At 40.7% G+C, this 26,939-nt stretch overlaps 1 protein-coding gene across 2 annotated transcripts; it reads right to left on the bottom strand.

Moving 5' to 3' along the window:
- Positions 1 to 1,623: 1,623 nt before the first annotated feature.
- Positions 1,624 to 23,649, bottom strand: nuak1b (NUAK family, SNF1-like kinase, 1b). Of its 2 annotated transcripts, none has more exons than XM_032588862.1 (7): positions 22,423 to 23,649; positions 15,023 to 15,143; positions 9,955 to 10,106; positions 8,773 to 8,838; positions 8,528 to 8,689; positions 6,792 to 6,924; positions 1,624 to 6,063 (listed from the first exon to the last, which is right to left on the bottom strand). In XM_032588862.1, exons 1-7 carry the CDS (start codon positions 22,720 to 22,722, stop codon positions 4,970 to 4,972), a joined length of 2,028 nt encoding a protein of 675 aa, XP_032444753.1. In that variant the 5' UTR covers positions 22,723 to 23,649; the 3' UTR covers positions 1,624 to 4,969. The 2 variants fall into 2 exon arrangements, with proteins under 2 accessions (XP_032444753.1, XP_032444762.1); XM_032588871.1 differs by having other exon boundaries at positions 8,570 to 8,689; positions 22,423 to 23,647.
- Positions 23,650 to 26,939: the final 3,290 nt, after the last annotated feature.

Below are 26,939 nucleotides of genomic sequence, written 5' to 3'. Positions count from 1 at the left end.
CTTACTAGCGTGTTTTGATCCCCTCGTCCCCCGCTTGAGTTGTTTTGATTCATGTTTCCTCTGTATAAATCGGTTATAACTGGAATTCACTGTAAATTGATGCTGACCATAACCACTGAGCTATTTCACAGCCACCTTTCAAGGCCACATTGACTGACTTGTAAATACTTAAATAAAACAGAATGTGGGTGGAGTATCACTTTAACATCCATCAAGTTAATTTCACTTTAACTACATTGGCTAAAGCTGCGTGGAAAAACTGACTATTTCAGCCCCAAAAGCAGACCCGTTTTCATTGGTTGGTCCTTTTTGGACAAGCTGGCAGTCTGCTTTTAAACAAACCCAGACATTCAAAATAAATTTTTAAAATGCATCAAACCGACATGCACTCGTATGGAAACCCTTTTGCCCCTAGAATGCAAATTTTACACTTCGAATTAAGGATGAAACGAGGACACCACTCCACCACAGTGGACCTCCTCTAAGTTTTAGTGAGCTTCTGGGTCACTTGCTCTTAATATAGAAAGGAAACCAGGGCATTTTTCTAACTATGGCTTACCCATATGTGGTCGAACTTCTGGGTCTGCTTAACACACATCCACCACTGGATAAAACCAAATATTTATTTCTAAATAAGTTTCAAAGAACTCAGAGTGTTATCCAGAATAATCAGTTTCGAGCTAACCTTGTAAAAACCAGCCCCTCTCTCCGACAATATTTGCTTCGTACTGGGTCTGGGCTGCCGGCTGTTGAAAAATGATTGCTTCCTGAAGGCGTGGGCTGTGTTGAGGTTTTAAATTTTGCCCAGTCGCTAAAGTTTGTCCGTGACGCATGTAATGCGCCACTTTGATGCCAAGAAGCGTTGTTCACTTCCTTCCGCTGCCGTTGCTAAAACTACAGGCAGACTGCAATTCTAAAACAGTGCAGAAAATCGAAAACATTGTTCACAACTTCTCTTTCTGTTCGCTGATTGGCCTGGTCAAAAATCGACCAGAGACATTTGAGTGTCCAGAGAAAGTTCAGTTTGAGCTTTAAGCAAGATTTTTTTTTTTTTTTTGAACAGCGTTGCACAGGACTGACTAGGCTAGGTGTGAGCTAGAGAGCCATTTACAGCACCAATATACTGTATGTCCACAGTAGGTTTAAAACATTCTTCATTCCTGTTCCAGTAGGGATGCAATAGTTTCCAGTTGCAAGGTATTAAAATGTACTAATGTTGTGTCGTACCGGTTTGAGGAATAGACATAGTTTTCTCTAGATGGGTAAAGCACACATTTAATATCTATTACTACAATCTGTCAGCCATGTTTAATGACTGTAGGAAGGAATTATGAAGATATACCTATTTTAATTTAACCATAAAGTAATTTATTTCAATGGTACTAATCTATAATTCCTAACTAGAAATCATTAGAAACTAAACTGTGTATTTGGAGGTCAGCGCATCACTAATATTTGAGATTGGAGAGCTCTTTTTGTTGTATCTATTTCAAAGCTGTGATAATTTCATAACAGCCTTTGTATCATACCTACCTGTGTCGCTGAGTGGATATAAAAAGAACTAAACAGACTAAATCCCCATTTGTCCCCCCCCAAAAAAAAATTCAACAAAAAACACAGAAATGTTGAGATCCTTTTATTTGGATTGATACAGTACTTCAGGGGCATTGTGTTGACCTGAATAATGAATTAAGACGTTTCCAGATTTCCAGAAACAATTTATTCTCCGATTGAGATGAAACTACTCTCTTTGAATGCAGTATGTCTAAATCTTAACACACTGTCTAAAATGGCTTGATCAATAAATATAAGTACAAAAAGACAATCGTTTTTATCATCAAACAAAAAAAAGAAAAGAAAGAAAAATCATAAAATAAACCTCGGCAGTCCAGGATTACCCACAAACAAAATCATTAAAACATAAAAAAAGTAATGAGCAGTAACAAAAATAATACTTAAATAACATAATAATACTAAATTTATTATTATTGTCATAACAATATCCAGTCAAGTTTTCCTATGATTAGATTTTCAAACTAACTAATATGCACCAGTTATTTCCAGTTTGGCAGAGTTAAGCTTTTATTATCAAATCATTTTTATTGCTTTATGTTCTTGCTTTATTTTGGATCTCCCACACTTTGGCAAATTAAAGAAGTTAGATTTTTCTTCCCCCACCTTTTTTCAAATAGTTTTTTTTTTATATATATATATATATATATATAAAGTTTATTGCCACTCTGACATTTTGGTGTGCCAAAACAGCGGAAAATGAAATTACAACACCAATTTCACGTCGGATTAGTGCGTCCACTTCAGAGAAATTCTAATACTTCGAGGAAGGAAGTATTTGTTCTTCTGCCGTACATAAAGCAATATAACATTCCTTACATTTTGGAAAATCAAAAACAGAAGCGTAATAAACCAAAAATACTAACATAGTATAAGTTTTTCACTGTAAATCCAGTTGACATTAAAATGCAATACAAAAGGCAATAAAGTACAATATAATAAGCAGTGGGTCGTTCGTTAAACTCAGCACCCCGGGATCTTTCCTTCACGCGAGCTGACCACTGAAAACATTCAACATGTGTTTTTTTTTTATTTGGGGTCACCGACTGCGTGTTTTTCCCTCCGCATCATCCGACGCTGTGAATTCTCCAGTAATTTTGTTGCTGTTTTCAAAAAGTATCATATTTTCTAAGGTTATACAGAAGAATTGTGTCATGCAAGGAGCCTCCAGACAAGCTGTATCAACAGCCTCTAGCATCCCAACCAACCATAAATGAACACAAATAAAACATACGTGGGGTTCAGCCATTGTGGGGATGGATTTATTCACCAATGGGGGATTCCCCAAGTCAAAGCAACTCATTAAAGCCCATTGAATCCTGTCAAAGCCTCATCAGATCTTTGGTACAAAATAAAATAAAAAATACTTTCCATCTACTCTTTCTACTCACTTTCTTTGTTCCTGCTATTCTACGTTGCAAATCCGTCAAAAAGAAATACCTCTAGAACTCTGACCCTTCCTGCTTTCCGCAGGAACGTCCACTCCTATCTTCTGCACCACATCTCTCTCTTTCTCACACTTTTCTTCTGCCTGCAGCTATAACTCTCTACGCACTGCCTCCCCTCTCACGCTCTAATAAAAACAACGACGGGCTAATTGTGCTCAGTGGACACAATGAAGAAAGTATACACAGCTGGGAGGCTGAGCACAGACCGCAGATTCCACCTGTGCTGAGTCGGGTTTGGGGGTAAGGGGGGTAATAAGGGATCTCTAGAATCAACACATCTCCAGCATTTTGTCTGAGGAATTTGCTGTGTCATCAGCAAAAAAAAAAAAAAAAAAAAAAGAACTTGACTTAGCTCTTTGAAAAAGCTGCGGGTGAAATATTAACCAGTCTCCCAATGGAAAACACCTGAAATGTCTTTGGTAAAACATGAAATAAAGTAAAACCACATCGGTCAAACAGCGATCCTAAGACATACAGGGACGTTTCGGGACTAGAGGACGACTAAGATCAGAAACTGAGAATTTCAGCTGGATGGGACCTGACCAGTGACCGACCGGTCAGAAATCCAATCTTTTTTCAGTTAGTCAAAGTGCTGTGATTCCACTAACCTCAACACTCTTCAGTGCTGTTGCTGTTACTGAGGGAAGAAGACATTATTAGCTATTGTTAAGTATCGGATATCATCCCCAGAATTCTGATCGGTGCTCCTCTATCCAGGATTTGCCACCTCCAATCAAGGAATAGCCCCACTACATGAGGACCTTTGAATTCTTTGTGCTTCCAGCAAAATGTGTGTTCAGTAGAGCCTATGCAGCGACTGACTGTGGCCTTATACACTGAAAAAGAACAAGGAGGCGGCTTTTTTTCCCTTTTTGAATCTGAGCTGCATATGATTTTACAAGTAGAAGGAAAGAAAAGCAGAAAACCAGAAGTATTTGATCTCTACTACCTAAGAGTTCAACCTTTAAACCCATAGAATAAGGAAAGTCAGTCAGGTATGCTCTGAAGGCCCTGGGTTTCTCCACAATCACAAACATATGAAAAATAAAACTGGCTTCTGGGTGGCCTGGCTTTTCCTTCTCCTTTAAGGAAACAACATACATAATTCTTATTATGAATCAAAAAAGGCACTTCCTACATATTCCTCATATCATACACATATATAGGACATACACTTTTAAGAAGGTATACTTGCCTGCGTGTTACAGACACAAGCATGGTTATATATGTTGGTTAATAATATGTTTATCACCGAGTAACATCTTTATATATGTCAGTTTCACCTAAAGAGTTGGAGACAAGGAGATTCCAGTATCAACCAGCCACCCACCAGTTTGGCACCTACAACTAAAGCTTAAAAATATTAATAATAAATAATCATTGTTTTTTTTTTTGTTGTTGTTTTTTTTGGTTTTAGTTTTTTTTTTTTAATTCAGAACAAGACCCTGGTTTGTTTCTTCTTTTACAAGGAAGTAAAGATCACAAAAGCATGTGCTCTGTGTGAGTTTTAAGGTGCTTTTGTAAACTCAGACTCAGACATGGGTGGTGTACAAGAAGGAGAGCCAACCAGTTTCTGGTTGCTGCGTTTGTGATTCTAACTTGCCTTCTTGCTAAATATGTAAACATGTTCAACGTAGCAGAGTCTACGGCGGGCCAGGACAGCAGACTGGGTGGCATTCTCTTTCTCTCTCTCATGTGCCATCTTAGAGTCTCTCTCTTGTTCACAAAGCCTGGAACATAATTCCCACTGACCAGAGAAGTACACCTACATGTGTGCATCTGTGTGTGCAAGTGTGTGAGCGCAGGCATATCTTTTGCATCTTTCAGCCCCAGCCTCCTAAAGGTGTATCCCAGTAACACACTGGTCGTTAATGCTGCGCACACCCTTCATTGCGCACACAGAGTCACAATCGAATCCCTCTGCTTCCTCATGCTCTGCCACCCGCTTGTTAGGTGAGATTGTTGCTGATGTCCAGGGCTTGCTGGTACACCTGAGTCATGTCTTCCAGATCCCCAAGCAGGGAGAAGCTGCCATTGTCCCCCGGTGAGCCTTTCATTTTGGAGCCGCGACTAAACTTCGAACCTTGGATGGGCGGCGCGGTCTGAAGACCTTTGAAGTTGGCGAGCTGAAGCAGGTTTTCGGCTGAGACGCAAGCCCTGATGTTGGTGCGGAGGTGTGGGGTGGAGGGATGCCACTCGGCTCCACCGAGGGAACTCGGCGATAGCGACAGAACAGAGCTGTCCTCCCCCACGATGCTGGAGGGCCGACTCTGACTGCGGGACAGGCCCGAGTCGGTCGTGGGAGGAGGCTCGCCTAGGGCCCCTGCTACTGCTGCCGAAGAGGGCAGCCCGCTGTAGGTGGAGTATTTGCCGTTTCGCTTCAGAATGCCCTTCCTTCCCATCATTCGCTTAGGAGGGGAGGTAGCTACCAGAGACATGCTGGCACCTCCTAAAAGCTCAGAGGATTCACTGCGCTCCGGGGAAGAGTAGTACCCTGATTCCCGTTGTTGGTTGTTTTTCAAGATGCCTTTCTTTGGTAGAGACGGTACCATCTTGGCTGGTGAGCCACCTCCCAACACTGGCTCGTTTTCCTCTCTGTCAGGGCTTGAAGCCTCCTCTCCACCGTCAGCTTGTTGAGGCAGTGCCCCTCGACTCAGCTCCACTTCTTCAGGACTGGCAGATCTTTGCTCCTTAGTGACCCTTGTCTTCAAAATGCCCTTGGGTCTCTTCAAACCTGGCTTATCCTCTGCGCCCTCTTGGGACTGGCCAGCTTCAACGTTTTCCTTCTTTGATTTCTTGGGCCTCTGTCGCAGGATCTGGGGCATGGCAGCAGCTTTGGCTCCGGTACTACGTGGCTCAGTGCGATTCTGCCAGTCGATGAAACGGGCAAGCATGGGCGAGCCACCGTGGTCGCGTTGGGCCTCACAGTCACAGACGCTGTTTTTCCAGCCCCAGTTTACCCACCAGTGATTGGCTATGTCCTCTACTGTGGCTCGCCGCTCGGGGTTCACCATCAGCATCCAGCGGATCAGTCCACGGGCATCTATAAGCAACGCAATATTGTGTTAGATTGTATCAAATGTTGAAATTACGGGCAAATATAAAATGTGAAGTGAAGCTTTATAATTTCAAAAACATATTGGAATGTCCAGCTTACTGAATGTATTTCAATAAGAGATGCACCAAGATTTTGGCAGATAACCAGAATCAGCCCATTATCATTTTCACCGTCCCCAAACAGTGACAGCATTTTTCCTATCTGAGAATGCACCATAAACTGCACCAGGTCATAGTAACAACAACATGATTCAATTCGGATGCAGTTACTGGGGGAAGAAGACTCAAAGTCAGCTATTTTCAGTATCAGTGAAATGTTTTTAAAAAATTCAAGGATGCAAGAGATATTCAAGAGCATTTTTGAAAGGTATAAAGATTCAGCAACATGTCCAGACATGTCATTCAGTCTGGGTTAGGGTTAGAGAAAGCAGGAGAGAGTAGCATGTAAAGCAGATACCAGGAAGGCTGCTCTATGCCCTGTTTTATGTCTTTGATCTTTCAATCTCTCTGTGTCGTGGAACATGGTGTGTTTGTAAATGTTGACATCCTTTTGGAAATGTCAGAGAAAAGGTTAGGATTTATATTCTCCAGCAATAGCTGATGTAACGTTTTGAACCGTGAGTTAACATCATAATAACTAGCTTATGTCTATGACCCACACCGACTTCTTGCCCTGAAATATACAAAACAAACTTCTTAGGTAGAAAGTCATACCTGAAGACTGAGTGGGCTCTTTGTATTCACCATTGCTAATCTGACGAATGAGCTTCTTGTGGTCTCCCCCATCAAAAGGCATGGTTCCATAGACCAGGGTATACAGCAGCACTCCGAGAGCCCAGCTGTCCACCTGGTGAAGACAAAAACCTGGTTACAGACTTATCCATTTGGTTATAAACAATCTGACATGCTGTATATATGGTGGATGTCAGCAAAAAATACACAAAGAAGTTGAGGTGTGTTATGCAAGCTAAATGCAGTCGTCCAAACCTTGCTTTGATTAGTGATTCATGGCATGGAAATGTGGAATGAGCTCAGCTCTACTCAACATCAGATTGGAGCTCCGAGAAACCCTCTAGATGTTTGCAGTGAACCAAATAAACACTACGTTCACTTTTTTTTTCTCACACTATCCTACAACAACATTACTGTTTAAAAGCTTTTGACACATTTGTCAGATGAAATGATGGCAAATGATGGTGATATGGTGGGAAAATAATTGCTTCCTCAAAGATTAGTCGCCCCCTCTCTCTCCTGCCATGTCAGGCAGGAGCAAAAATGTTCGAAGCGCCAGCCTAATGCATTATGACATTCTAAGATGTTACATAAGAGTTTATGTTTTGTGACGTTAAGAGGTATGGGGGCACGGAGTAAAGTGGTGGGAGCGGAAGAATAATAAGACCAGAGGAGATACCTATATTGGGATATTTTGAATTCCTAGCAGCTTACTGGAGAAAAGATTATGACCTGTTTCTAGGATTCTGTATCCATGACAGGAACCGACAGATTCTGTGCGTTGACGTTAGATTGCAGGGAACACTCACAAGGTTATTTGCTTTCCTCTGGGGGTAGCTAAGGTTTTAAGAAGTAGACGAGGAAGAGGAAATCAGATAAGACCAGTAAAAGAGCTGGTGTACTTCCTGATAGGTTTTGGACCTGCATCAAGAATGCTCCACTCTTCGGTCACCATTGCTCAATTGTGTTGAAGGCGAGACTGGGTGCATACTTTTCTTGTGTTCTATTTTTGATGCTGGTGTTTGTTCTGATTTGCGGCCTCACCCCGAGTGTGGTTCTGTAATTTCGACAGCAAATGGGTTTTCACATCCCTAAGTAAATTATAGTGACTCACGCTAATCTGGATAGTGAACAGATTTAAACAGATTTTACAACTGAGACACAAGTGGAGTTATAGTTTATAGAACTTTTTGGAGTCTTGTTTTTTTTTTTTCTTTTTTACAAAAAGCAAGATATACGAGAGATCCAGAATTTCAGCTTTAAGCCAAAATCATTTTTTGTGTGGAACTATGCAGTCCCCTTGCAAAGGTTTTCATACCCCTGAGATTTTTCACATTTTGTCACCTTGCAGCGACAAACTTTGTGTTATTGAGAATCTATGAGATAAATCAACACAAAATAGCATATATTTGTGAAGTGGAAGTATGTGACTTCTTCAGAGGACATGGTGAAGACATTGTCTAAACTGATAAGCTGCACAAGACAAGCATTTATCACAGAAGAAGAAAACTCATAATTGGTAAAGCCACTGGTTTGACCAAGAGAAACTGAATACAGACGCATAAAGTGGACACAAATTTTTAAACTATCACTTTAATTATGCAATGGAAAGATTTCAATGCAATGCAAAATGGATTGTAAATACTTCTACAAGGCACTGTTTGTGAAAGCTTCAAACCAAAACCTATAATTAAGTGTGTGACTATGACTGCACATACATCAGAACAGTCTGAATCATTGCTTGCTTCACTGAGCCTCACCTCCGGGCCACGGTATGGTCTTCCATTGACAATCTCTGGTGAAGCATAAAGGGGGCTTCCACAGAAAGTTTGCAGCAGCTTGTCCTTATGGTAGAGGTTGGACAATCCAAAATCAGCGATCTGTGGACATACGATTAAGTGATTCTTGTGTAACTGATAAAACTTTATAGATCCTTTGACATACGTACAGGAAAGCAACTCACCTTAATATTGCAGTTTTCATCCAGTAGCACGTTTTCCAGTTTCAGATCCCTGTGCACCACTCCATTCTGAAAAATTAAAGAAAGCAATCCGAGTGATGCATCAACAAATTTATTTATCCGTCATCCTCCCATTGTTGTTGCGTAATGATTTACTCTGACTGGCATAGCTTGTGACTCTCTGGGGAAATCAAGGCATCCTGTTGGTCTAGCTCAATTTTAATTGCTCCTGTGCCCTCTGGGGTCCTTCTGTTGACATCTGCTGCGATTTTCATTTTAAATCAAGTCACATGTGTCACATAAACATAAGCCTGTAATTACGGGGCCTGTGCAAATGATGTTCTCACAGCACTTAGAGAACATGGTATTAAAATAACAATCCTGATAATGGCTGGGTTTAAGCAAACATCTAGGAATTAACATGTGGTACGCAGAGCCCCGCTCAGATGTGGAGGAATGACTTCATTCGTCAACCCCCCACCAGCTTGTGCTGATGATCTGCGAGGCATCTCGCATTGGTTGTTGTCTAGCACGCCGCTCGTGTTCACATGACTCTGATTGGTGGATGTGAGGGAAGGAGTGATTGCTTGCTTGTCGCGTCAGTGACTCACGCCATCCCACCCGGCAGGAGGCTGCACTCACTGGTGATGAGTCATCATTTATGGTTGTCTGGGACTCTCCTATCTGAGGACAATGATGTCAGCTCCCATCTCGAGCTGCGACAAGCATGACAACTTTGGGGCGGGGGGGGGTCGGCATCCAAACAAGCTGTGTGACCTAAGGGGGTTTTTCACAATGGGTTCCATACTGCTCGGTGTAGAGCATGGGTTGAAATGGGTGTCACTAAATCTCCTGGGGGGGAAGCTCAGGGGAGAGCCTGGAGCATCTATCAGAGTGTGAGCACAGAATGAATGTGTGGTCTATGAACAGAGTGTAAGCCTGAATTAAGCTGGCCTACGTTCTTTCTTCACTTAACTAAAACAGATGACTCTTTAACCCCAATGTGCCAAGAAAAGCACGCAGTGCAGTGCCGGCAGATTATCTGACTACACAGCTAACTTTGTGCAGAATGCTTCCTGTTCCAATTACCCTGGAAACCAAAGCCTGTACAGGGTGTGAGAGGTAAAGAGTTTCACCTGTATGTGTTTATCTTCATAAAATGCTGGTTAAATATGCTTTCCTCACCTTGTGGCAGTGGTGCACAGCAGAGACTATTTGTCTGAAGAAGTGTCGTGTCTCCCGCTCACTAAGGCGCCTACGCTCGCTGATGTAGTCGTACAGCTCCCCCTTACTGGCATACTCCATGACAATCACAATCTTGTCCTTGTTCTCAAACACTGAAAAGTAAATCGAGCAGAGACAAACTTTTAGGGTTCGAACAGGTTGAATTTAGGCTAAAAGCAATTAAATGACAAAAGAAAAAAAAAACAGTGACCAATCCTGTGAGCCCCATTTTAGCTTTGGAGCAGAACTCAAAATTACAGAGCTGCACATTATCTTGATAGTTTTCCCAAAGTTACATCATCCAAACCCCACCTCATGTGCCTGGTTTCTATACAACATTGCAGAAGGAGGCTGTTAATTTAATCAAGCTCCATATTCACAGAAGAAAACAGGTGGAGAAAAGAAAAGAAAAAGCTAAAGGAAAACAAATGAATGAGGTAAGAGTAAGCATGACATGAGTTAGTGGATTAAAGGCACCCACTTTACAGCATGTAAAAAAAAATGTCAATTTGTGATCTCTCTCTAAATGTTCCTTTTTATAATAACACTGTTATGTTGTTCAGCTTCAACCAATTTAATGTATTTTGGACTTTAAAATGTCTATGATGAATTGCAGTCCAGATTCTAAACACCCTAAGAGAACAACTCTTTTACTTGGCTCTGACAGGAGGTTATCACTTCAGGCTTATTAGCGGCTAATGTTTATTCACACTGCATTCTCACAGTGTTGTCAAATTGTTTGTAAGTTGTGTGTCACTTTGTTGCAGTTAGTGACACACAACTGCAACAACGCATCTAAAAATGCTGATGCACAAAAGATTCAAAAGTGGTGAAAGCTTCTTTACAGCTAGCCTTAAAAGTAGTTTTTATTTTGAAGATTCAAATACAGACTTTTAGGTTTTGGACTGAGGACGTATGAAAACAGTCCAGACTTGACAACTGTAACAACCTCTTTAGCACAGTGTGTAGGTAGAAAGCTAAAAAGAGTCATTAGCACTGTTAGCGGCTAACGGTTAGCCAGTTGCAAAGTACCTGTGAGAAATTTGTTTTAGTTGACTCCGTCGCCACAATGTGGCGATTTAAGAAGTACTCAAACATAACAAGGCATAAGGTTTAAGTCACAAATCTTCATGTTAGCGGCTCATAATATCTGCTTAGTCTGTTTTCACCAGACAAATTCACATGCTTATATTGCATCTTTAGCTTCATATTCCCAAAGCGACGCTAGGCCTTTTCCTTATTGACTGAGTAGCCTGAAGCAATTCACAAAAAGAGAACCGATGTAGCTTAAGTTGAGAGTTTAAATTCCAAAACCATACCGTTTATGATACAAAAGTAAAATTGTGACAACGCAGCATATTACTACCCCACTGCAAATCATTAAACACATAATTGTGTGTCATATTTTTGGCTTATCAGTGTAAGATTTCAGCTTTGGAAATATAGCTGGTCTATGAGGAATGACAGTGGTTAGGTAAAGAGAGAACGGAGGGGGGAAAAAATGAGTACGTGACAACAGCACAGTCAGTCATGTTGCTGTGTATTGTGGGTGTTGATTTTCCCACACAGCAGGGTTACTGAGGGTGAAGACCTCTACTTTCTACACCCTTGAGTGAACACCTTCATAGTCTGTCCCCGTCTTAATTTTTTTTTCCTCTCCCAGGGTCCTTTTAAAGATATAATCCTCTATAAAAACACACGGTTGTTGAGTGATGTTAATGCTCCCTGATTGTGACTGTCTGGCTGCTTGGGAAACAGCAAGACGGTTGTAAGCCATTGCATTCCACAGGGCAAAGAAGATCCAGCCATCTGATTGGCGGACAGAGTGGGGACCTGGGGTGACATTCACACTGATCCTTGATGGGCTTGTGCTTGGTGAGCCAATTCTCAGCTTGCACTCCCATTTACCTTTAACCTCTGGTGGCGAAGTAATTACCTAGCTTACATAAGTCAGGTTTTTTACGGTCTGCTGGGAATGCCAGACGGTTTCTTAATCACTCACTGAGCTTTGTTCATATGTCAAACCTTCACATCTGACTAATTTGCAGCTATTGTTCATTTGCCTGTGTTGATGGAAGGCTTCTGTCGCAAACTTTCAAAGCTATAAATATATTACAATAAAATGACAAACAAGCATTGGACATGTTTAGTCACAATGTAATGCAGGATTTCAATGATTACAATGCGAAAAGAAAACATTTCAGATAAAAATATTTGTTTTTCATTTCAAAAGAAAGTACACAGATCTTAGGTCAAGGTTGTTAATATTAACATTTCTGCTATTTTGTTGTTTCTGCTATTACATCATTCCTAATGTACTTTTTTGCACTTTGACTTATTGGCCTACTTTGGTGGACTACTTTAGAAGTAGCTGAGGCAACATAGGAAGTAACAGAAACAAAATATTTGATGTGTGTAAGGTTCATAATTATTTAGGGCAGCTCAACTTGTTGGACTTGGCTGTTCAACCTGAGCGTGATTAAACAGTTCCTCAATCAAAATCTCATTGTCTTGTTAGTCTATTTTTGTGTCAAAGACTAAAGTACAAAGGTGTACAGAGAAATTAGCTTGTGACTGCAACTGAACCATTCGTAACATGATCATTCCCGCATGCTGACTGTGCAGTTGGAAGTTCATAATTCAGTTAGCAAACTATACTCAGGAAAAAGGAGGACGGAAGAAGCAGAGAGATGAAGACCTATCTGCAGTTCATAAAAGAGAGAGCAAGACCTATAGCAAATAACAGGAAGGCTAAACAATTGGCCTGTTTATTCTTTTGGGGTTTCCACTTAGTTTTTTTTTTTTTTTTTTTTAGAAATGTGGTCAAGATTTTTGGAAATGTCAGCTCTTTTAAAGATCTGCTTAGTGAAGGAGAAATAAACTGGTGTTTGCATGTAGCAGTGCTAACAATTCTAAAGACAATTTAAAGCGCCATCTTCTTAATCATTTTCTCTTAATTTTGAATCCGATACCGAAACTGTTCTCCGACACATATCTTCTTATATTGTTATTCTTAAAGAGAAATCAAAATTGGCTGAAACTGGTACTGTCCAGAAAAATGGAAATTGATCTGAAAATACTGACTGGTGAGTCACAAATTTTACTACTGAGTCACACCAAAATTTGATGTTGCATATGCATATGCATATGTTGATGCTCATATCTGTGTACTTTTTGCAAACCAGTAAGCCAAACCAGCATCACTGCATGTACTCAGCAATAGCTTTGCATATCTTAGCCTGAAGTAGGTCATCCCTGCCCAAAACCGTTCTCTTAAATGTCACATTATTCATAGTTAGTGTAAAAATGACTCACTTTAAACATATACAGCTTGGAAGAAGATGTGTAAGCAAAGATTTTTCTAATCTCACTTTGTTTCAGACTGTGTTAGTTTGTTCAATTACACCCATCTATAAAGCTGACACTTTGTGTAAAAAGGAGGGCACAAACGCGCAGCGGAGTATCGTTCGCTTCTAAATGCCCCACTCAGCATGCTGACGAATGCAAAATATAAGGGAGTGGTAAAAATCCATCTTCACGCACACATCTGGTTCAGCTTTGCTTCACACAAGGCAGTTAGCAGGGGCTGTTGTAAGAGGGTGTTGCCGGGTACACAAATCTCTGGGCCTCCTATGTATGTGCTGCAAGCGAGCGAGGCCTGGGTGGAGGCCAGGCCACAACAGTAAACGCTGGCTTTGGGGAGAAACACCAAAGAGTGAAAGCAACGAGTCTGGTCGAGACTGCTAGCAGAGCTGGTTGCTTATAAACGAGGACGAGACTAACAAAAAGCCTGATATGGGCTCCTCAGAGTTTACAAAGCTGCGTGTTCTTTTAATCATTCCCTCAAAAGACACATAAAACTCTGCTGCTATTTAGCAGGTGATTACTGACACGTTCCCATGACAAATTGTGTTTGTTTATGAACACATTAGTGATAATGATCTGGGGACTTTGTACTTGGACAACGGGACAGAGGGTAAGTCTGATTGGGCAATGACTCCTAACCTTTTCGTTCTGGGGCTTCTGTCCCAAATAGAGTTGATACAGTCAAAGGAAAAGTCACAACAAGTAACTTAAACTGCCCCTGCCCTGTGACTTTAACTAACTGCACATTGGCCAGACTAAGCAATGATTAACTGCGAGCAGTACTTCAAGCACTCAATGCAAATTGTTCAGTGGAGTCACCATTAATTCTAATCTCTGTTTTCCTTCTTTGAGGCTAAGGTAATTCGAAAGGGCTCAAAAATCGGAAGTTCCACAAAAATAAATATCCGTGCTGTCTGGGCCTGATGTGAAAGCTTTGATATTTACAGAGTTGCTTACTGAAGTACGCTTCTGGTTGCCATTGCTCCAGGGAAGACTTAAGGATTTTCCTCCCACTGCATAGCACTGGACCAGAGTCAAACTGGGAGCATGCCTAGGTCATAGAGGTCAATCTAACTACACATAAGTTACACACACTTTTACACACAAAGGCACTCACACACAAGTAACAAAACCTCTTAAACTGACACAATTACACCGGGACACACACGCACACGCATGCCGAGTACAGTCTGGCTCCCAGCTGCAGTTGTCTCTAAGTATCAGCAGATGTCTGGCTCTGAGATCAAGACCAGAGAAGACAAGGGATGAGACTGCTTGGATGTGGGAAAGGAGATCCCTTAGAATATCACCCCACACACACACACACACACACGCGCACACACATTAAGAGAAATCCAGACACACACTGCCAAAAACCTTCATAGCTTTTACTGGTCCAGGCAGCCAGACAGAGGAGATGAATAACATCCCAGATCTGTAGCCTGGGACTTATTATGACATATGCATGTCAAAATAATGACAGTCCTGCAGCTTGGCCACAAGTGCTACATGTGTTGGAGGAAATATGCATTTTGGATTTGTGTGTTTTTTCTCATGTGTCTTCAGGATGTACAAATGTCTGATTTTTTTAAATATATATATATATATATATATATATTTTTTTTTTTTTTTTTTCTTTCCAGACGCTGCGCTCGCTTCTCACCTTCGTATATAGAGATGATGTGTGGGTGGCGGAGGGATGACATGATTTCGATCTCTCTGCGGATGTGCACCATGTCCTGCTCATCCTTGATCTTCTCCTTCCGAATTGATTTGATCGCCACCTGAAAAGAGACAAAAAAAGAAAGAAAAAAACCAAACACTTTCATTGGATAACTTGAAGAAGTTTAAAATAGATATTTTTGGCTACAGCACAGTAAGTCAGATTTCCTGTTTTTCCCCTTCTAAACCTAGTAAATAAGCTTAATTTTAGCAGGAAATTGTTAAATAGGAACAAATTAAAGTCACGCGCATTATCTTATCAGTGACCTTTAACTTGCACGCAGTCATTTCACAACACATACGGCGCGCTGTGTAAAATCAATCAGTCTTAGTCAAAATATGTGCCCCAGAAAAAGATAGGTCATATAAGTCTATATGTATAAAACACATAATGGAACCTTGTCTTGTATGTTTAAGCAGATATCAATCAACAATACAAATTAAGCTATGATAAGTACCCCAATTCATTTTTAGCGAAAACATTCACAGGCAAAGACACACTGGGTTCCTTATCAGCAATCTACATGGGAGCCTTGGGTAATAAGCTGCAGAAAAAAAACTCACTTACTTTACTTATCTACTGCTCCATTTATACCAATAAACACTGAGCAGTTCACTCACAGCACTGCTGACTGATTCTAGATGCAGTTTTACAGCCACTCTGGCACAAAGTAATGCTTGGTGCTAAATGGAATTTATCATCATAATCCCAGCACCCTCCTTAAATTTAACGTCAGCAGATCATCATTCTTCCAGATCATAATAAGTTGCGATGTTTACAACAGTTAGCTAAAACCTGAAGAGAACTGATCCTTTCAAGATGCACCTTTGCTACGTATGTTGCACTTTTGCAGTTTTGGCCGTTTCATGCCCAAAGTAAAAGGATTCGTCTGATGTTGGGACATTTTCCGTCTAACTTCTGGTCAGCTGAATTTACACTTAGTTGATTTCAGAAAATAAGATCAAGGTATTTGTCCTTTTGATGTTTCAGGGTGCTTTTTAATGTTGATAATGCTAACCATGCTAATTACTATTACAAGATCTTGGAGAAAGTTTAAATTATCAGCTATTTGATCATTTTCTCTCTTTTGAACTGCACAACTCTTGCTTTACGGAGATATTTTTTCACACTCTTGCCTCAGCTTCTGAAACAATGGAAACAATGGAAAGACAGCACTTTACAAACAAATATCAGAAATAGGCAACAAACTAGGGGTGCACCGATTTGTCGGCCAGCCGACTTATTGGTGCCGATGTCCTAAATTTTGGGAGATCTGTGATTTTTACATGTGAAGCCGATCTTATCCACCGATGTTATCAACCTTGGCAACAGTCTAAAAATCAACCACTGTGCTTTTCTTTTCTCCTGTGAGAGAGGTTTGACTGACAAACCGGCCGACCAGGTCATGTCTGCACACTTACAGTTAACAATAGTCACCCCATTGTTGCCAATTCAGCAATTTTCTTGATATATTGAGCAACATTTCAGACAAAAAATGGTATCGGCTAAAATCGGAATCGATAAGTTAGGCTTTTTAAAAGATTGGTATTTGGCGATCAGCCAGAAAACTGCAATCGGTCCACCCCTACAACAAACTTTTCTAGTATGACAATAAAGGATGATGTTCAACATCCAACAGTCTTGTCAGGTTTTGCATATGCTTGGAAGACCTACAAAATCAAGTGAATTCATAACAGGAGAGGCCATCATGTCAATGTACTAGAAGTAAGGGGACTCCTCCAAAAGACAAAGTGTTGCTATTCAAAAAGTCATTGAGAGGACACTAATCACAACCTGGCAACCCACTTTTAGTCATTCTAATAAAGAACCTTAATTCAAAGCAGCTGCTAAAGCTGTCCTGCTGGGAGTTTCAAGCAGGAATCAGAAGAATGAGCAGACGTTGAGAAAGTGATTCATTTTACTTGGCTTGCTAAATGGGCCTGAAATCGGAAATCCAGCTGCTACAAACAACACTTGATTTGATGATCCTTCAATGCCGCTGGCCTGCCAATAGCCACAACTGTAGGCATCAAAACCACTAACCTATGCTCTTCATAAATGACAACTTAGCGGCACTCTTCAAATAAACCAATTGAGAGTGCACAGGCTAGCACATCATGCTAATTGCAGCCTAAACATCCTGGATCAAGTCCTGGGTTTTCTTTGATCATGCCTGTATAGAGTCTGTTCACTCTAAATACTGTTAGTTTAAACTTTTGTCCTCTCCTTGCAAAGTGGCTGCCTTCGAAGGAGCCCATGCAGGGGAAACCACAAGCGGTAGCGAGTGCCAAGCTAATTACCATGTACATCAATAAAAATAACCCCAATCCGGAATAACTCCCTCCCAGACCATGCCTTGATTACACAGAATTTAAAGACATTAAACTATAACAAATGTAGCAGCGGATTTACATGCTGTGTTCCTAATTTGTTGCTTTGAGTTGTTTTGTTTTGTTGTTGTTAAATTAGGCTTAATTATACCCCAGAAGTCACTGACTTCTAGAACATGAGCAACATTTCTTACACGCAGTGGTGGTAACAATTTTTTCCTTCCATTATTTGATATTACAAAAAGTTAGGCATGCTATGTTGTGACAAATAGGTTTTCGACTCCTTGCAGATTTTTTACTGCTATTGCTTTTTTATTTGCACTAAAATGTTTCAGATCATTAAAAAAAGTTCAAATGGGACAGAGACAACTTGAGAAAATGGCAAACAGTCTATAATGTGCTATCATTGAATAAATGATAAAAAAAAAAACTCTCCAAACTAATTTGCAAAAATGTGAAAAGGTTTGGGCAGCGGCACTTCGAACGTTAGCTGGAGATAGGCACCAACACCCCTCCCGACCCCTCTAAGGGACAAGGGTGTACAGAAAATAGATGGATGGATATATGGTGAAAAGGTAATTTCCTACCTTGTTAAATCATGAATGCTGTCATTAAAAATAAATAACAGGATTTCTTTCATGTAACTTTCACGAGCTGTACTGTGGCCTGATTACTACCACACCTGTAAAATCAAAAAATCTCTTAAACAGAACCTGCCTGAAAACTTGAAGTAGACTCAACTATAAAAATAAGCAACACATCTAAAGAGGAAAAACAACATCGCTGACATCTATTAGTCCGGAAAGGATTATAAACCCATTTCTAAAGCTTTGAGACTTCAGGAAGAGTCTTTCACACAACAGTAGTGTAGAGCTGCATAATACGCAGACCCTCAATCTCAATCAATGAATTTTTAGTGCATGTCTATATATATATATCTAAAACATTTGACCAATGATCATTTGATCAATACATTTCCCTTAATGCCACATAAATCATATTCTGTAGCGGGTGAGATGCTTGGAAAGTGGGGTGATGGTAAAGAAATAAAATGAATCAGGAAAGGAAGGGTTAATGTCAGTCAATATTGTAATCACAATTTTGAGTAATAGTATGGGATTCAATATTTTCCTGAAATTGTTCAGTACTACTTTCTAGCAATGGCTGACATATCAATTTAATCCTTATCTTAATTCATCCAGTAGGCCACAAAAGTGGCATACATTACAAAAGCTTCATGCCAATTGTACCAGTTGTTAGGTTTAAGAGATAAATATTATATACACATTAACCTAGATTTGTTTGCATCATCAGTTCTAAACATATTTTGTATTCACTATTTTTGTCGGACAGTCTGAAATATTTAAGAGTGGCAAAAATGAAAAGAAGAAATCTGTAAGGAGGAAACTACATTTTCACAGCACAGTGCGTTTTCCTACTAGAATGGCAATAATCAATCTTCAACTGCAATTTTATTCTAACTTATTGAATGACCCTGTTCTCCCTCACTGGACTTGAGACAATGCCAGGTATTACCATCCTGGAGCTCCTCATGTTCCCATGCCCAGAACTCGACGTGGATCATTTAACAGGATTGTGGATCAACTCCTTGCCAGGCTGGCTGACACAGCTACGCTTGTTCTTAAGTGGATCCCCTATTACCATCAGTCGCAGTAAACAGTCCTCGGCACTGCTGCCCATGTTGCCCCATGCCAAGATTTGGGGAGACCTCCACCCTCCCCTCCAACCCCCAAAACCCGACCTATGCTCTAAAAGGAGCTTGTTTGAAGTGAAAATCTGTGCCTCGCTTCAGTAGAGCCTGACATCTTCCAGTGCTTTCTCAGGCTATTAAAGCAGATAAAGTATTCATCACAAACTGACCCGTCCGCGTTTTGTCTGAAGGTCTTGATCATCTGCTGTGTTGACTGCACGTCTGAGTCACTGAGCAGAGAAAGCGAGAGTGGGAGGAAGAGGCCCGTCACTTTTCCAGAGAACTTTATCCTCAAACACAGCCAGGAGTCATAATACCTCATCAGCGGCACCACATATAGCAGAGGAATGTCAAAATTTCTTTCCCCTTCTGTGCACCTCCCCATTGAAGCCATTATTGGAGAATGATGTAATCTGGTGCTTTAAGATCACTTTTATATGACTCTGTATTCCCTTCAACTTAGGCAGCCCGTCTCTTGTTATTGTGCTGGGGTTCCCTTTATTCCTTGTGCTAACAGCTCACCTCCTCCTGCCTCTGATGATTCCTCTATGCAGGATATTAACCTTCCCTCCCATCTCATTTCCTGCTGAGGATGGCCTTTCATCTGTCGGTGTTCATTTCAGGTTTGCCTGTCACCACGTCTTTTTTACTACAGATGTCATTTAATACATAGGGGCTAAGCCAATCTTCTCCAGGCATGCTAACTCAAACAAGGTTGTCGCATTTTCACACGATGAAAGAGTTCAACTTCATACAGTTGCTGGATTCCAACTCGTACGTCACATATGGCTGTCCTGATTAAAGCAGACGAGCCGTTCTACTTTCACTGACACACTAAATGCCCTGCATCTAATCAATCTTCATCCAAAGCCATACGGTTAATTCCATCGCACAGACACACATAGAATCACAGCTTCCTCCATTTATCTCGTCTGTCAGCTCCTGTGATTGAATTTGAGGAATGAGTCGAGTTTGAACTGACTGTTGTTATCTACCATATGGACACGAGGGACTTCCTCTGGGTTAAAGGTCGAGTAAGCTCTAATCGTGTAACGTCAGACGAGCGTGGTGAGGAAGTCATGCTCTGTTAGTGCTGTGTTCCATGAGGGGAGGGAATGTCCACATCAGAAGGTGGTAAGGTATATTAAAGTCTTAAGAAGTTAAAACTGTGATAATTTTCTGATAAAAATAAACTTCTACAGTTTATGGTTCACATGCTAGAAAGTGTGTCCGAGTGAGAACACTCCCCCTCAGCCCTCTTGTTAAAGGATTTCTCAAAAATGCATGAGAGAATCAAAGCAACACTCCAGGTATGCTTTTAATGAAGAAATAACATTTTTGTTTTGCGGAAAGAAACATTCAAAACCTACTACCCAAGTTTCTCACAGTTGAATGGCCGACAAAGACAAACGCATGTCAAAAGATGTTCATCATCTCACCTCCCTCTGCTGGGAGGGAGGTGGGATGAAGGTAACGACCTTGCATGCAAGGTTTCACGGAAAGTTCCACATGTCCTGCCAGAGTGGGGACGGGGTCATATTTTGCCATGATGCTTAAGCCTGTAAGGATATATCAGCGATGGGCGGGTTTGATATGATGCATACAGCTTATCAGGCTTAAAAAAGAAACAGAAAGTGGCCTGCTGACTTAAAAATAAACACATACTGGTTTCCAGCATCTTGTATAATCTCCAACACAGACAGCGGCATTAGTTTCTGCCGTATTTTGGACATTGTCTAAACCTATGGTTGTCAAGCTGTGGTACAAGTAACACTATTAATACCTGGGGAGCAACAATAGGTCTTCAAGTAGATATCTGAAACAAGTAAGCTAAAAAGCACCAATAGCCAAAAAGATTAATGACTCAAAAGAGTTCAAAAACCAGTGGGATTTGCTAATTGGTAAGAGTTGTTATATATGTTAATACCAATGTATTTCGCTGCATGACAGTAGGCACATGTTCACTGAAGGAGGTTGGTGTAAAATTTATAATGGGATAAATCTTCAAAACTGCAAATAAACTTAGTTAACTGAGATTATCACTAAGCTTGACATCCAAGGCAGCCATCTTGGATTTGGCGTCAGGGTTGGTCGGAAACCTGCAACTTTCCCATTTGGAATTTGACGTCAGAGGAACTTTCTGTTCAATTGACCAACATGAAACCGGGAACATTTTCATTTCTAAGTAGAAATGGAACATGCGCCACCACAGCGGTGTTCTTGTTTCTTTTTTATGGCCTAACACAACAAGCCCAAGTTCTGTTGTAGTACTTTGGAACAACAGTGTGGACAAACTTGGGAAACTTGATATTTACAGTGTTGTCTTGAGAACCATCAGACCGTGGGCGTTACCAGACCCATTTCACTGGCATGGTTGCCCTTGAACATATCTTCTGTGGCCTAATAAAACTCCCAAATGCAATTTCCACCAAAGGTTGCCACTGTTTAAAGAGCCTATAAAGATCCACTTGAAAAGGTTACAAAGAAGTCTGATTCATGGAGTAAAAATATAAAGGAAAATAAAAAATGTAAAAAAAACACAACAACTAATGAGTAATACATTGCATTGTTAGGTAGCATTGTGAAGTTGGTAAAAAAAATAAATAAATAAAAAAGACAGAAATGTTGCATATGTGAATCTGGAAGTAAAGTTTAACAAAATATCTCCTTCAGTTTCTAAGTGGGAGTGTGGTTTTACTCATTTAGATCACAAATGTAGTAGAAAATTAATCCTTTCTTCTTCTATTTTTTAAGTGTTTCCCTCCTTTGGTTTTTATTAGTCATATTGTTGTTTACTGCCTTGGAGCGCACTGACAACAGAACCAGAATGTTTGCATATAAATTTTAAGTACGGGTCTGGAATTCATATTCATCTCTTGTGCCCCAGTACTACTTTGTGTGTAGCAACGCCCCTGTGCTGAACGTAACCACGTTGGAACAAAGGAAAATGACCTCTGAGGTATCATTCTGAGGGCAACTTCAGAGCAGTCGCATCAGTCTGTCAGTAGCCGGATTTGAACCCCAACATCCGGTCGGGAGGCCGCGCACAGGACAAGGCGTGTGCTGCACAGCTTCCCGGCCCCACGGGTCTTATTTTTGAGCGTAGGGGGAATTCCCGACGGGGTAGCAACGGGACAAGCACACGCCTCTGACTGCAACGCTGCACTTCCTCCGAGACCGGTGTCGTTTGCAGAGACTTCTGACAGTATGCGTTTAAAACGGGCGTCTGGGGGCGCACTAAAACCCACAGCGAGAGGTTATTTACAGCTGCTGAGGGGCGGCTTGTTAAGGGGGCTCACCTCTCTGCCGGAGTGCCGCTCAATAGCCTTCTTGACTTTGCCGTAGGTGCCTCTTCCCAGCGTCTCCAGGAGCTCGTAGCGGTGTTTGAGGTTGTGCTTGTGGTGGTGCTTCTTCACGCCCGAGTTCCGCCGACCGTCGCCTTGTGCCGGGGTATCCTCGGGTGAGGCGCCGGCAGGTGAGGCCGGAGGTGGAGTAGGAGGGGAGGGGACACCCGCCGCCGGTCTGCCCGCCGCGCTTTGACCCCTCAGGGACTCGGGACGGGCGGCACCCCGGCGGGGTGATAAATAAGCGGTCTCCATTTCACTAGGGAGACGTTTTAAACAATCTTCTCAACTGTTAAATATATTTAAACTACTAACTTAAACTAATCAATACGATAATACCTAAAAGACCTAATAATAGTAATAATAAATAAATAAATTACAAGTCATAAAGCAAATGATATTATCACATATGGAATCTAATATTTACTGATTGTCTTTGATCGAAGTAAACAAACATTTCTTCTCTTAGCTATTTTATGTTATAATCGCGTTATAATCGACTACTAATGAGGCGCGCTGATCTAAAATGGTCACTTTATAATAACTAATAGGCATACAAATTAAATTATAATGCCAACGTAGCTAATAAAACATAGACTAGTCTGTGTTCAGATATCGACAGCAAGGCTGCATGTCGCAATCTGACCACGCTTTCGTTCTTTCTTTTGACAAATACTGGCTATATTATCTCTGCATGCTGAAGAAAATAAAAATAAAAAAAATAAAACATAAATAAACTGGCACGATCTAACTGTGGTCAATTCTATGTTGTTCACGTCATCTGTCGTCCTACACTTTGCCAACATCACAAGAAAGGCGAAAAAGCTGCGACGAAACCGGCGTTTAGGGTGAAGATGACCCTCATTGTGTCCACGGCCCAGGTACACAGCTCCTTTCATTCATGAAGAGGCTGTCTATTGTGCGTCTGCTTGCTCCGGGCTCTGCTCGGCGGCGGTGGGAGTGCGCTGTGCTCGGACTCTGTCTCACGCTGACGCGCTGTGGATACTGCCATGGTCGTTTCGCTGCGCCCCTTCTTGTTTTTCCCCCTCTCCTTCTTCGTGTGCCCTTCTTGTGTTTCTCCTTCCCTTTCTCTCTCTATCCACGGCGTGAGGGGCCGCGAAGAAGGAATGCGAGATGATCCGAGATCGGAGGCGGAGTTTTTAGGCAGACCTCCTCCTACTCTCTCCTGCCTCTCCTTCCAGCGGTCTTGTCCCACATACACTGCTCGCTCTCTTCTGACATGACCACGCAGGGGCGTAGCCAGGTATTACAGTGTTGCTGGCTACAGTAATTGCCCATTTATCTCCCATTGCAGTGGCGCAATCTTAATCTGAAAACTTTAGGAGGTAATATTCATTTAAAGGAGGTGGACAATGCTGATGTTCTTAAAGCTGCAGTATATAACTTACAAAAAGTACTTTTTGACATTTGCTGAAACTGTCACTATGCCATTACAGTGTGGCATGAGGCAGACAGTCTGTGAAAAATTCAGCTCCTCTGCTACACCTTTTTCCTGTTGTGAATGCTAGGCTAGTTAGCATGGACACTGATGACAGCAGGTAAACGGTTTTCCTGTAACAATTAGTGGGTTTTTTTGCTATTAGCACATTTAGCAGCGAGTACTTGACATTGATTGACAGTGTTAAGGCCCTCCTCCTGGCTCTGATTGGTTGTTTTTGGTGCATTTTTTCAGATGGCAATAAAAGCTCAGGGAGGAGGTGGAGGAGATCAAACTCTTTACAGATTATTTGTCTCAAGACATACTGTCACAATATGGTGACAGTTTTATAAATATGTAAAAAAAAAAAAAAAACAACTTTATATATATATATGTGTATATATATAAAAGTTACATACTGCACCTTTAAAAACGCAAGCACCACTGTTTAGTTTTTATTTTTCTACCTATGATCTGACTGGCCACGGTAGTCAGATCAGATTTAGTAAATTCCAATTTACTAAATATTTACTACCAATATTTAGTAACTTGGAATACTATTGAAAACATCATTCATTTTAGTAACTCCAATCACTAAATGAAATATTATATACTTTACACACAGAACAATTCCTATTAAATAGACGTTTTTCCCCTTGATGTTTTTCTTGGAAGATAACATCAGATCAATAAAACAAATGTTTTTAATACAGACTTGGACCTGATGAGAATGGTATTTAATACCTGTGTAAAAATGACAAACAAACAAACCTCATCGGACATCTTGTAACAAGGCCCCGCCCACAGGCGTATGGGCATGGTCAATTTTTTTGCAAACGAGATAAAGTGTGCATCCACACAACAGGATGGACCAGACCAATCAGTGGCGCCTCAGAATGGCACAAAAACACCAAACAACACAGAACGGTAAAAAAGACATGGCTTGTGCATGTACAGTAGATACCGAAACATGAAACTGCCGTTTTGAAATTTTCCCACTCTGGTTTTTCAAACACTACTGTTTTTCTATATTGATGCGGACGTAAAAGCTAAACAATAAAAAAACCAAAAAAAACTTTGCTACATAGTCGCTACAGACATTGCCACATCTTGTCTCTGTGTGGGCGGGGCCTTAATTATTAAACATAACTGTGTTGTGTATTTGGTGCCCCCATTTGAATGGGAGTCTTATTGTTGCTGAGTCCATACAGTCTCAAATGCGAATGTCCTCAGAGAATCCAGGCAGACCTCTGTGTACATGTACAAATGGTAAAACTTATGTTTACACAGGCTTTGCGATCGAGTGGACAATACAGCTGTCAGGGAGGTATAAATCAGGCCAAACAAGGTTTCCAGGGCCAAAGGAAAGAAAAAGGTCCACGGCGTTACAGGTTTTACACCATATTTTGTATTGAGGTGCTTTTCTCCATGTCCGTCTTTTGTTTCATGCCAAGCCCATCTAGAGTGTTTTTCTTTCTCTCTTTCTTTCTTTGTCATGAAGCTAAGTTTTAGCACGCGTCAGACATCAAACTACCAAACTGTCAGAAACTGGACAGAAATGATGTGATAAAATAGCCAAGGTTCAAAGAAAATCATTAAGAGACATAAGAAAGTCTGGAAAACAACAACTCAACGCCATCAGGGCTGCAGTAATTTAATTTAAATTGTGTTTCATGAAGGCAATAACAGTTGTCAATCAGTCGTATTACATTTACAGTACAGAGAGACACAACTAATCATCTTATCGTCTTCAACATCTGTGTTTAAGTAACTTGATCCAACTTAATGTGAATTTATTTCTGGTGTTGTTTAGAAGGTATCTGAGCTGTGTTACAAATTACAGCAACAGATCTTCTACCACACTCCCCAGTTGGTCTGAGATGCTTTTCCAGATTCCCATCCTGTTTTTCACACCAACCCTACCAGCAGTGTTTTGTAAGAAACAGCTCAAGCTTAGTCTGACCTGCAAAGTCCAGTTAGTTGATCAAACTCCACATGTTTACATATGGGATGGTAGAACAGAAAAGCCTTTTTCCTGGCATGCCTCCTAAACAACCAGTTGGCATGTAGGCAGCATCTAACAGTTGTTTTGGCAACACGAGCCTCGGTAGATGCCATTCTTTACTGCTACTTCCTAGAATTTTTATCCCTCTCATACAGTACCATTCTTCTCACTTTGCTTGGTGCAAAATAAACATGAGCGATAGTGAGCGATCACCCGAGCGATCAGTGGTGAAGTGAAAATGGACGTCTGTGTAATGTGTTATTTATGCTCTAAGAAAACATGAAATTATGGAGTACTCAACTTAAAAAAAGAAAAAAGGTTGTGTGTACATTAAACAAATGCTTAAGTTCCATTTATTTTAAGGGAATTGTTAGAGGTAATGTTGTAAAAATTACAATTAATTTGTTTTAACTTTGCTTAGATTTTTTTTTTTCAAGTGACAACATGCCTTTGGAGTGTCCTTATATATTGTGAAATTCAGCTATTACAGGAAAAATACCTGTTCAACATTATCTGATCCAACAGCTAAATATATAGTGAGCAATTTCCTCTGGTTATTACATAAAATAGCTTTTTTTTTTACATGTTATATGTCTTTGATAAACAATATGAGTTGAGTTTCTACTTATAGCAACAGACTGAGATGAGTATCTGATCTATTTCCTTCGCTTGGCCTCATCCGCTCTGTGTTGTCGAGACTGGCTCTGTCCTGTGCTCAAAGAGTGCCACCACTGCCCTCTTGTGGTGGAAGTAAATATTTTTTTGACATACAATGGAAGCCGATCTATTCAAGGGAGGGGAGCTGTCTGTGCTATCTATGACCTAAATATTGTACTCAGGATTACTCAGTAAATAAAAATAGATTAATGATGTAGATTAATAATATTATATATACATTACATTAATGATTGAATTAAATTTGCACAACAGAATGGCAAGTTTTTAGATGTGTTGTTGGTTTTTTTTTACATAACTTTCTACAAATTAAACCCAGATAGAAGAAAATGTATTCTATCTCTATTATAAAAC

The sequence above is a fragment of the Xiphophorus hellerii genome, chromosome 2 (genome assembly GCF_003331165.1).
Source record: "Xiphophorus hellerii strain 12219 chromosome 2, Xiphophorus_hellerii-4.1, whole genome shotgun sequence".
Lineage (NCBI taxonomy): Eukaryota > Metazoa > Chordata > Actinopteri > Cyprinodontiformes > Poeciliidae > Xiphophorus > Xiphophorus hellerii.
This window is presented reverse-complemented; position numbering and strand designations above follow the sequence as displayed.